Source organism: Vigna umbellata, unplaced genomic scaffold (genome assembly GCF_029865625.1).
Source record: "Vigna umbellata cultivar VRB3 unplaced genomic scaffold, Vumbellata_1.0 scaffold_746, whole genome shotgun sequence".
Lineage (NCBI taxonomy): Eukaryota > Viridiplantae > Streptophyta > Magnoliopsida > Fabales > Fabaceae > Vigna > Vigna umbellata.
The window spans coordinates 1-12,939 of NW_028274512.1; the positions used below are offsets into that span (position 1 = coordinate 1).

Here is a 12,939-nt window from a genome sequence, read left to right on the forward strand (position 1 = left end):
AAATTGAAGACAAAAGTGCGGATAGGTATCCCCTTTACTCTGTTTAAGATTAGTACAAGATCGACCAAAAAAGAAAACACACCTTTTCCAGCATAATAATAATTCGAAAGCTCTTTTACAAAACAAGAGCTGCGACCTGCGTCTGCCATACCCTGACCCCAGTAACAACCCATCAAAGAGTACTATATCTATGCTCTGCGGAACTAATTGATTAATTCTCCACGAGGGAGGAACATGATTCCAGTTTCGGTATAAAACTTCGCCACGCGTCTGCAATGCCATTTGCAAGACGTGCCTGACCTTTGGCAAATTCATGGAAAGCAATCCCCATATCTAATGTTTTCTGTTCCTGAAAACGCTCCATCTCTTCATTCATTAGTTTCACAATCGTCTCAAATGTATGCGTCGCCTGTTCACTCTCTGCCTTCAACTGCATGGTAAAATCATGTCAGTCCAGTAAAAAGAAATTGCATATATTTCTCATTAATGGAGGTTAACATTCAAGCAAACTTGCCTCTTTATATTCATGCTCAGCTTCTCCAACTTTATCAGATCGAATCAGCGTGAGCTTGTCACTGCATTGCAAACATATATATCAAAATATATGGCACCAAGACTTTTTAAGGTTTTTATTCATATCACAGAATACAAGACACAAATAAGGCTTCTATTTTGAATTCACATATGCAGAAAAGAGAGTTCCTTTCAGGAAAGGGACCTTAGCCATAAAATGATGTTTATATTAAAAAGGAATTAATTCTGCAATAAAAATTAAATTAGGCAAATAATAAAAACAGGTAACCAGGTTTATACAGATTAATCTCCTTGAGCTTCAATGTTTCAGCCAGTTCACATTGTCTTCTGAAGGCATTTGCTCTCTCTGCTATCGTTGCCTGTTTCAGAATGTGAACCAAGAGCATTAGATTGGAAAAAAAAAGGAATAACAATCCATTTTAAACCATTTTTGGAGCTCAGTTGGAGGAGCAGAAATTATATGATTCGCATAACTGAATAATTGTTTTACTAAGGCAACTGGAAATATATTTCAAGCAAAACAAACACAATATTTTAACAAACATAATATTTTAACGGAGTTAGACAAATTAGTTATTAAATACTGAAAGAAAACAAGACCAGGACTACCTTAATAGATTGTACAGCACGGACATAATCCTTCAATGGTTCTTCAAAATTCATCAAGAGCTGATGGGCCTATCACAGTAGGATAGTTTGTTTCAAATTGATCGGTCAATAATAGGCATATACCGTCATGCAAACATACGAATAACCAGTACAATGATGTCCAACAACAAACACGTGAGAGTTACCTCCTTTTGCAGCTTAACTGATAAAATCTCTGATTTCATCCCAAGTTCAGAGAATGCTTTCCCAAGAGCATTTCCTTCAGAAGCACCCAGAAGTTTTACTGCTTTTCCAAAATCAGACAGTGATTGCCCCAATTCTGCACGAACATAATGAGTTGCGAATTTAACTTGTCAGAATAGTGGATAAAACGAGCACAAAATAATAAAACAGAAAGTAGATAGAGAAGACAATAATAATATGAACCAAAACAGAATCTTAAATTGTGTCATATACCTCTGTGCCTCTTCACAAGACGGTATGCATGTTTTTGAGCTTCAGCCAAGTGGTTTTCAAGCTCAAAGATATAATGTTTCATCTTTTCATACTCTGGATCTGTTTCTTCTACTGGCTTCTCTTTCCCAAGGACAACATCACTCACTTTAGACTGCACATCCTGTCAAAATTCACATAAACAACAAATTTAGAAAGCTGGATGAACAGCACACTCAACCAGATCGAATAGCAATAAGGCAATCTGACAGCTTGTTTGCACCAACATATTCATATCTGAGCAAAATAATCTGAGAATGAAGCACTGAAGTGGCAGAATTTCACAATAATCTAGCAAAATGCAACTAACAAGTCTGCAGCTGTTTCAAGGAAAAGGCTAAAACAGGTAATTTACAAGTTGATTGTCCTATTCTATGGTCTACATATGCTGAAATGTTAAAAAATAAAGACTACAATCAGCAACAGTTTCATGTCAGCTAGTTATCCTTGCCTGAATTTTATACTAAAAGAAGAAACGCCATAGTAACTAATAACATTCACTTATGTTTTTTGTGAAATTCATTATAATAGCATCCTCTATTGATTCTAAAACAAAAATAGTTGAATATCATTAGAATTTGTCAAAGAAATAAAAATATCTTACCTTAAAAATCTGCATTAGATCGGCTGGCTTCTTCTTGAATATGCCAGTCTCTTGTGACCTTAATCGTTCCATTGTCTGCATAATATGTTTAATGAAATGAAGAAAATCTAAGTTCATATTTCCCTTCTTTAAAAAAAGTCAAATATGAGAAGAACAGAAATTGAGCACTTAAAATACAATATAGAGACAAGAGTAAGGAATACTATAGAAAAGAAACAATAGTAACAACACTTGTACATTGCGTATTCCACTCTCCAGTATGAACTATTGTTGCAAGATACTTACAAAATGAGTGACAATAATGTATAATTCAACTTTGCACAAAAATACAGAGCTGCAGCAGCACAATGATAGAAAGTAAAAAAAGCGAGTAGAAAGAGAAACAAAGCAAATTGAATCTAAAATTGACAAAACTCCATAGAGAAATAAAGTCTACTGCACGTGAGCCATCACCTCTTCTTCCGCCTGCAAAAACAACCTCAGGTCCTCACTTTGGTGAAGTTCACGATGCGATGCTATCCTATTTACAAATACATCCAACGCTTGCCGCCTCATTTCAATAAATTCAGCACTGAAACGAAATTTCTCTGCAATAACAACAAAAAGAGAAGCCAAGCAGAACTTTAGTGGCAACAACATTTCAAGGTTCCATTGAAAAAATTAAAATAAAAAAATGAAAAATTGACAGGAATTTAGGATGATGATCAACATTAAACAGCAATACTATCAAGTCAAGAATGAATTGTTTGTAAGCATAATGCATGGCTTCTAGGATCTCAATCAACTTAAAATACATATCAGCGATGAAAGTCTCATGTTAGTTGAATCACCAACTAAATGCACGGTTAATCTTGTCAAAGACATTCCAGCTCACACCAAATATATATATATATATCATCAAACAGTAGAATTAAGTTACTAATTCAAGCTACTAAGCTCCACCAGAAACCTGAGACTGTGGGAAATAGACAAAAAAGTAAAGCAGATGACTGGATATCTCCAAAATTAATTCTGAACATAAAAGAAACGTATGATAATCTTTTTGGTTTGACCATGTGAAAAGTAGTATTAAATAGCAGCAGTTTTCCTCACTCAAATTGTTTTTGTGACGATAAATGAAAAGGGCAACACAACTACCAAAAATTAACATGAGCTGACGTCAAAGGAAGATAGAGCATTGACAGTAGCAGCATTAGCATACATATTCCAATGGCAATGGCTACTTTCAAATTATTATTAAATTCACAATAACATTAGCGCACAAGATCTTACCTACAGCGCTTTTTTCTGGAAGAGGGGGAATGAAAATGCCTTTGTACTTCTCAAAAAGGCGATCCCGTAACCAGACAAAGTCACTGTAACGTCTGATAACAATCTTCTCAGGTGCTTGGTACTCAGGGAAATTTGTCTGCCAAATTGTTTCAGATGATGAAAAACTAAAGTTACACATAATGAAAAGAATATTTTTCCATTTAAAATAAGGGAATAATCAAGGCTCTAACTAATGAATTTACTTAAGCCCTCTAAGAAAACAGTTTGCTTACAAGTTGAACAGGTTAATGCTTCTAACATTTTATGGTTACTAGCAAGTTTGAAAACCCTGTCAACATTGTTTGTGTGTTCTCATGTGATAAATGTTTTATTTCCACATAAAAAACTATCTTTTTTTGTTTCCTTAATTACTGTAGCATTTGAAAATTCATAAATACCTGCTCAATTTATTTCATACAGATCATAAAAAGTGGCAGCTAGTATTTACAAACTAACACACTTAAGCAAAATAAGAATCAAAGAGACAAGGCAGTTAGAATAATAAGATTTTGAGACATGATTTCATCTTATTAAAAGCTGTCCATTAACCTAAAGAATTAAACCATCCCTGCTTCCGCAAAACCGTAGGCATATTCTTTTTATCAAGCTTTTTGTTCCACTAACTTAATACAACAAGCAGTAATCAAGCTCAAGCTCAATCATCAACCAACAAGCACACTCCCTCTTCATTCATAGTTACAATTGTTGCGGCCGTTTCACCCAGACCGCACATTTTTAGCCCACACCCAAGCCTTCGCTCAGGATTTTGAATGCCTTTTACAGGTGAACAAGGCCGTTATTTGAGCTTTTAAGGATGGACACTTGCCCGCACAGTTAATACGGAAAAGGAAGAAGGATCCCACTTAAAGGTGGAATAGGACACACAATTCTTCATTCTCACCTCCCATGGAGACTTCCTATTAGCTTAAGTGACCAAAATGTATTTTCCTAATACCCACCCATGTGCTAATTATGTCCGACAACACCACACTCAGGAGGACTGCACCCAGCTATAGGGAGAAAATGAGAAACTCTACGAACTACCCTAAACAGTAACAAGAGAATGATCAATATCAAACCAATGCACATCTCAATTAACTAAAGCAATCCAGCTTCTAACTAATTTCTCTAAATCACAATGTTCAACAAATTTCAATCATCACAATTCCTTGAAAATCTAATCCCGTCAATAAACTCTTCGAAATTGACAATGCGGTCAAAGTTGAGTTCAAAGAAAAGCTCCTACGACCTCCATCAACTCGAAAACCAAAGTTCAACTTAGATTCAACAAGAAATTTCATAACGAAAAGTAAAATAAAATAAATAATAAATAGATAACGCGTAGTGAAAGAAAAGAAGTGTCATCAGGTGAATGATTAAAGTACTTTGGTGATGACGCGGTAGGAGATGTAGGCTTGGACGCCATTGCCGAGCTTAACGGGATCGGTGACGGAGACGGAGAGGAACGGTTGCGAGGAGGAAGGAGATCTAGGACTCTGCGAGGAACCGGAGAGAGTTTTCTGCTGTTCCATATCCCAAAACAGTCGTCAACATACAAACACAGAAGAAGAAGCAAAAGAGAGAAAGGGTTGAGAAGGACGAAAAGAAAAAATCAAGAAGTTTGTGTGCAGTATTTGCGACAGAATTGTAATTACCAATGAATTCATGGTCGTTTTGGGGCGATCCAAGAGTAGCAGTGGCTCCACACAGAACAGAAAGTGGCTTGTTATTTGTTTGGATTAGGAAGAAGTAGAAAACGAAATAAAAGAATTTTGATTAACAGAAAAGAAGGTAGAAAGTGAACAGAGAGATTATACGATATATTAGATATGATAGATACAACAGAATACATTTTTTATATATCTTTAATAAGTAAATTTTTAAAATAAAATTTTCAAAATAATTCAACAAAAATAATTATTTAAAATAAAAGTTAAAGTTAAATCAATTTTAAATAAAAATAATTTTCAATCAGAAGTCATATTCCAAAAATAAATTAAAGTGTGATGTTTTGCCAAATATTGAAATTTAAAATATTTTATTTTAATATAATTTTATTTTAATTATTTACTTTAGGTTTAAATGTTTACTTGGTTTGTGTTAAGTGATTTTGTTCAGATTGGTATCCGATTTTAAAAGTACATACTTGATTCCTGTAGACGAAACGTTATTTTATCCTTAATGTCAATTAATCAGTTCGTCTTGCTCATGGAGAAGCTCTCGTGATGGTTCATCGAGAGAAATGGTTAGCAACCAAATATGTTATTGTGAAGATGTTGTTATATTGAGAGTCGCGGTTAAGAACAAGGAGAGACATTTTTGGGACTGTCCTAATTACAAGGTTTGTTTTGTTCCTTGTCTTTTTAATTTGGGATACATTGTTTTGGTTTTTCCTGAAATGTTTTTGGTTGGATATTTTGAACAGTGGAGTCGAAATGAAGAAGTGCAAGATGTAATTTCTTTAAATGACGCACGGAAGATAATGTAGATGAAATGGATAGTACAATTGATCGATTATTTTCGTGTTCACAATGTAAAAAAAAGTTTTTTATACCGGTTAAAAAATACTTTTTATACCACTTTTTTAGTAGGTATAGAAGTAAGGGATATAGAAAGTTTTCATTTTTTTTACACCGTTTCTAGAATAAATATAAAAAGTTTGTCCTTTTACACCAATTCAGTCTTTTACAGGTATTAAAAAATGAAATTTATAAAAATTCATTTTTTATACCTATTGCCACTAGAACAGGTATAAAAGAAGCTCATTTTTATACCTGATTTTGTTATAAACGGTGTGAAAAACAAGACTTTTTATACCTGATCTGGTTTTAGTTGGTGTAAAAAGTGACATTTTTTTTAATATTGGATTTGTATGTGCTACTATCCATATCCAGACCTGCATAAAATTCAATCTCAGAGTATAGTTTAAATAATCAATAACAAGTAAAATAATCAATATTGTTTTTTTAAACACATCAAAATGTAATATTTACTTAACAAAGTTTCTAAATATATTTACTTAACATAGTTACACATAAAATAGTTCCTAAACTCAAAATGTAATATTGAAACATCTAATCATTTACAAATGTTTAAAAAAATGCAGCCCACTGCTCCCGAACATCCTTTATGATATGTTGCTCCATTGGAGACGTGTCATCAAATATCTACAAAATAAATAGTTTGAGTCAAGTTATAATATTAATGACTTAAGATCTTAGTTATAATTTTCTGCATGTGCCTCATGACATAATATTCGCACTCAAAGCTTTCTGGTTGATGTGAGCACTACAAGTTAAATTTATAAAGTATCATAAAATTTATAATTGTATTTATAGTTTGAAAGATTAACTACTTACAGTTGGTGCAATGAACTGCAACTTCTTTCTAGAGACGATATGTGTTTCCTGCAACCTTGAATATGTCTCAACAACTTTATAAAGTTAAATGTACATTGAAATGAGTCCTAAGGAACTTACTAAAATCAGTTATGTGTACACAACAAATAAATTATTAAAAAACTTACAATACTAGTGTACTTTTAATTGGCAAAGTGCGAGGTTTTTTGTGCAATGAACAAAAGAGAACTACAAGAAACTGTTGAGGAAGAATTAATAACAATTGCAAGTGACCCCTGTAGATTCAAACAATAATAGTGTTAAATAACATTTACATAAATAGAATTTTATTAATAAAAATTATATACTTATTGTTGCAAATAAGGTGCTAAGTATACTTGTTTTTTTTCATTTACAAAAGCCTCTAAGAGGTACTTTTGGACCTTTTCACCTTTACTCTCAACTCCTTGAATGGCAACAGGGTCAATAAAACCATAAATGTGATCATTCTTCCTTTCAATACTTAACCGATGTAAATACCTTAAACATTGAAAATGGATAATGTTAGAATAAAATATTGAATATATCTAAACTTCATAAATGTAGAAATTTACTTACAACAACCAAAGTTGTAGTACTGATAAACATAACATATCAGTGTTAGAGAGAATTTCAAAAATATCCCTCTGACATATGAAGAAAGAGAGCGAAGATGTCCTGTTTGTGACTTCAAGAGGCATTTGTAACTCTATAGGAGAAAGGGAGATCTTTATTGCCAACATACCAAGTTGTTGTAGAATTGTTTATTGTGACGGCTGTGGCGGTTGTTGAAGTGATTCATTCATATCTTCCTGCCCTTGTGCTTCAACTTGGTATACTTATTTAAAAACTTACAAAAGATTAGTATTACCAATAAAAACAACAAAGTGCATAATTAAAATAATTACCTCCTTTACAATTGCTTTTGATAATCTAACGGGCCAAAGGATAAAATTTCCAAGGGCCTGTCCCACTGTCTGAACCTCCTGAGTGGGCACAGGGACTCGAGTTGTAGCATCTCGTACGTCTACAATCACCACCCTCATCATATCAATTGTAATGTATCAGAAGTTCTATCAATCAGCTTGAACTTGTTGTTTGAACCACTTTAAAAAGGTTATGTTGTGCTCATTAATGATTCACTTTTGAGACATTCCTGGATTATTTCTCTTAACTTTATCTTTATGAGCACTTAAGTAGGGGATGATTTCTTCAGTGTTATTCAATATATACATATGTGCTCGTAGAATTTCAGCATTATGTAGGGTGACAACTTTTGCACTTCTAGTACCCTTACCGACACCTCTTCTTCCATGGTAACGAGACCTAGGTTCCCCTATAGCTTCAACATATGATAAATAGTCTGTATAAAACTCGATACTTCCTCAGCAATATATCTTTCAACGATTGATGCTTCAGGACGATATTGGTTCTTTACATAACCTTTTAATATCTTCATGTATCGCTCAATAGGGTACATCCATCGTAAGAATATTGGACCACAAATTCTAACTTCTCTTACTAGATGAATAATCAAGTGCACCATAATATCAAAGAATGATGGAGGAAAATACATTTCCAACTGACACAATATGACCACAACCTCCTTTTCTAATTGATCCAACTTCTTAATTTTTATAACTTTACTACATATTGCATTGAAAAAAAAGCACAATCTTGTTAATGTGTATCTAACATTCTTAGGCAATACTTCTCGAATAGCCACTGGTAGAAGCTGTCAGCCAGTGCATTCTGGATATAAAGGTTTTTCTGCATCAGTGCACAAGTTGTCATACAGATGAGCACGTTGGAAGGAATCAGGTTCGACATCATGTATCATGTCCTCTAACCGATCATCCATCTCTAAATCAACTTGTTCTGCTTCTACCTGAGAGTCACTTACACTTGGCATGTCTATTAATTCACCATGACATGTCCATATTGTGTAGCTCTTTAGGAATCCATCACATAGAACATGCTCTCGAATAACTTCAGCTGGTAGCTTTCGCTCATTCAAACAATTAACACATGGGCAATAGAATCTTCCATTATTGTCTGGAACATTCATCTTCGCATAACTAAGCCAGATCCAAAAGTACACTTAAAAAGAATATAACATTTTTCAACAAAATGTTAAAGTAAGAAATATTATTAATTATGCTTTAACTAAATCACAATACTCAAACAGTGGAAGTACAAATTTGCCAACAAAGATCACGGGATGTTATTAACATTAACTAAAGATGAACTAAATGAAAACTGTTGCGTAAGAATGCAAAACTCCTATTATAATCACACAAAAGGAACACGTAGCTAAAGTGTTCGAAAGATTATTTGTCTTATCTTAATGTACTTGTATCATCAATTTGATGATTCTGTTACACATCAACTAATCAAATAGAGGACTTTTTGTACTGCGTTTTATTTTTTTAGCTTTAGTTTTTTCATATATGTTAATTCAATTATTAAATTTTTAGCATTTTTGGTCCATTAGTTCTTGTTCATTGAAGAAGGGATGCATATCACAACAAATTGCATGTACAAATCAATTCTTACTCATGGTACATGATTATTGGTCATGTGGCTGTTACTAAGGACTTTGCTTCTTGACAGCAAATACTGCAAGTAAAATAAATGAATCTTGTTCTTATTTAATTTAATTAATTCACATTTTATAATATTTTAACCTCTAGAAATTTATTCACAGTCAAGCCTTCGTTGTTATGATATTTTATACATTAGAATTATTTTTTCCTCCGTGTTAAAACTTAACTAATTGTACAAGTTAATGATCCATTGAAAATTCAGTCAAATGGGGCTTTTTCTTATCAAAGGGGAAAATTAAAAAAAAATGTAAATTGACAATATATGTTTGTCCTGCAAGTTGATTATTATTATTATCCCTGATTTGGAAAGCTCTTTTCCGGAAATTCCAGAATTGAGAACTTGTTAATGGTTATTTAATGATAAAGTTTTAGAAGTATAGTAATTAACAAGGGATAAAACGTTTGAAAATAAATTTTCAATAAGGATATAAAAGGGAAAATAGAGTGATTGCCCCTTTAATTGGTTGTAGCAAAACTTAACAATTAGGAAAAGAGGTCATGAAATGCTTCCTTTTCCAGAGCATTGGTTGACACTTGGAATGCAACAGATAGAAAAAAGAAAAGAAAATAAATACATCTCATTAAATTGCAGTACTGATTTTATAAGAGTCATGGATGACGAGTGAAGAAAGAAAATAAAATAGAGGGTGTGGAATACCTGTCTATGGCAATTCAAAGTTGATTTTCTTTTTAAAAAAATATTTTCCAACTCATGCTTACGGGCTTCACTTCCTAGTCTGTATCTGGTTTGTGAATAAAATTACGTGGACAGAGATTTTGATATATTGTATTGAAGTAAAATAACTGCATAGGAAGAGTGGTTGTAAAATAAAATCAATGGCTTGAGTTAGTTGTGTGCTTTTGTGATTTTTTAACATAGTTCAATGCAAAGAAAAATTCAACTAAGTGGTTGTGTAGACGATAATTGTTGTTTCAGTAAGAAAGATTTGAGAACTGTTAGAAGAATCTGACCTGGATGGTGTTTGTTATGGCTCTTCTGATAGAAGGATCATTATATTTTTTTGGTGAAAGAAAGATTGTGATACTATGAAAGACTTCCTGAAAGAAAGATTGTGATACCATGAGAATGGTGCATAAAGTCACCAAATACATTCAATAGTTAAAGTATGGAAATTAATCAGGAGATGAACCTTAAACATATGATATTATCTTAATTTTGAGTGTGAAAGCATAAGTAGTGAGGGTAGGGATCATTACGGCAATATCAATTAAAATAGTGAAGACCATGTCCAAGATAGGGTGGTGCATGTAGAATGTAGAAGCAATTGCTTCCTTTAATGGCTCTGATTCTGGTTCCAACAGTCTTGGCAAATATCATGTTCAAGCTCCTGAAATGTAACACAAGGAAACTGAAATGAGTCACCATGCTTCTGTCCAACAAAGATATTAAACTTTTACCAGGGAAAATAGACTTCGATGATTTAATTAGTTAATAATGCATATAAAGTTATATCTGATACAAAAACCAAAGCACTTTCATATGATTTGGGTTTATTTTCTTATCATCTAACACATCTAATATATGCTTTAGAACTTAATGGTAACATCTCATTCTCTATGTTTACTGCTCATTATTTTGCATACCAGAGTCAATAATTATGTCGCTGACTTGCAACTGAGACATATAAAGAAAACAAAACAAGGGTTACCTATGCATGTTTATATGTGAAAAGATCTAAAGGATACAAAAAATTTGGCTAGTTTTCCATCCAAACTTTGCTATAAATACTTGTTTGTGTGTGAAAAAATATAAAGAAAGATCTCTGTAACCATCTTACTGGTAAAGAAATATTGATAGTCAAATTAAATGGTTGGTAGTGTTGACTGAACTAGGAATTACATATTGCATATTGTATTGTAAATGGTTATTCTATATTTGCTAAAGCATTGAATAGACGGAGGCACCTAATTAAATGAAAAATAGGTTAAAGTCAATTAAAAAAATATATGATATAATGTGTGAACTAATATGTGTGTGATACTCTTTTGTGAGCAAATTTTTTGGCATAATTATGCTTTGTTGGATTTGCAAAAATTATCATGCAGTGGCGGTGTCCTTATAAAGAACCAAATTGAAAAAAAAATGGTCAATTAAACTTCGTAAACTTACAGTATTAAAGGACACCAATCTACTAAGCAGGTCAAGTATAAAAGCAACTTCATCCTTGTTATCCAAATACATTTCTTGGGCCAAATGTAAGAGTAATACGAATATTCCAAATAATGTATACTACAAAGAACAGGATTTTGTCAGTGTGAAGTCAGAAATAGAGAAAATACAGATAAGATAAATATCCTACTCCAAGTAATAACATAACTTCTAAATTACAACAAAAATTATTACGAGTGTAAAGCACAAGTAACATTTAAAATTCCCAACTAAACAACAATTGAAGATATTGATAAAAGGAAAAATAAGCAAGAATTAAAGACCGGAAACTGGAATATCATCATTTATTTTATTATCACTGTTGATTTATACAAGTACACATGGACCCTACGTGCAGATAACAAGCTAACCACAATGAACCCGTCGGGCTCCAGGCCCTTCACACAATGTAAAAGTGAGTTAAGAGATGAGCTTTGGTATTGAGTTTCGATGAAAGACCCTTCCAAAACACATTTCATCCTCTTAATCCCGCACAATCACCAACATAGTATCATATTAATCATGCACCTTCTTCATTCTTGTGTTGTCGCGGAACCCTAATCGCCCAAACATAGCAAAAGAGAGGATTTAACCCTTCTAGAGGAGTCGCGACCAAGAGCACGAGGGTTTTGACAATAGGAACTCTGCCTTCAATGCAAAGGAGAAGAAGACGCGCCAGAGAGAACTAAGAAAAGACGTGAAGGAAAGGAGAAAAAGTGAGAGAAGACGGGCAGAGAAAATGAGAAACGAAAGTGAGAAACGAAAGTGAGAAACAAAAGTGAGAAACGAAAGTGAGAAACAAAAGTGAGAAACAAAAGTAAGAAACGAAAATGAGAAATGATGTTGGGCAGAATCCACACCGGTTTTTAGTATAATCGGTGTAAAAAATTATTTTTTATACATGTTCTGAGTGTAACCGGTGTAGAATTATTTATCATTTATATTTTATACCTTTTCTTAGTGTAACCGCTGTAAAAATGTTTCCTTTATTTACCATTTTGCCACCGCATCATTTTCTATACCTAATAAATTTCAACAAGTATAAACAGAAGCTATAAAAAGTCTATTTTGCACTAGTGATTCTTGTTCTTCATAGGCGCGTTCTGTTTTCTCTCTCACTTGTGGCAACACTTTATTCCGACGAACCCACCTTTTGTAGGTTAGTTTTCATTTTCGTTTTGAAGAACTTATTTGTTGAACTTGTTTGTTGTTTTTTTTTTAATTTGTTTGTTATTG

At 33.0% G+C, this 12,939-nt stretch overlaps 1 protein-coding gene across 2 annotated transcripts; it reads right to left on the reverse strand.

The window, feature by feature from the left end:
• Positions 1-3: 3 nt before the first annotated feature.
• LOC148190574 (sorting nexin 1-like) lies at positions 4-5,347 on the reverse strand. 2 transcript variants are annotated; one of them, XM_088102801.1, is made up of 11 exons: positions 5,206-5,347; positions 4,936-5,073; positions 3,512-3,647; positions 2,693-2,826; positions 2,240-2,314; positions 1,600-1,759; positions 1,329-1,462; positions 1,144-1,212; positions 814-893; positions 515-575; positions 4-430 (listed from the first exon to the last, which is right to left on the reverse strand). In XM_088102801.1, exons 1-11 carry the CDS (start codon positions 5,215-5,217, stop codon positions 212-214), a joined length of 1,218 nt encoding a protein of 405 aa, XP_087958927.1. In that variant the 5' UTR covers positions 5,218-5,347; the 3' UTR covers positions 4-211. The 2 variants fall into 2 exon arrangements, with proteins under 2 accessions (XP_087958927.1, XP_087958928.1); XM_088102802.1 differs by having other exon boundaries at positions 4,936-5,070; positions 5,206-5,343.
• Positions 5,348-12,939: the final 7,592 nt, after the last annotated feature.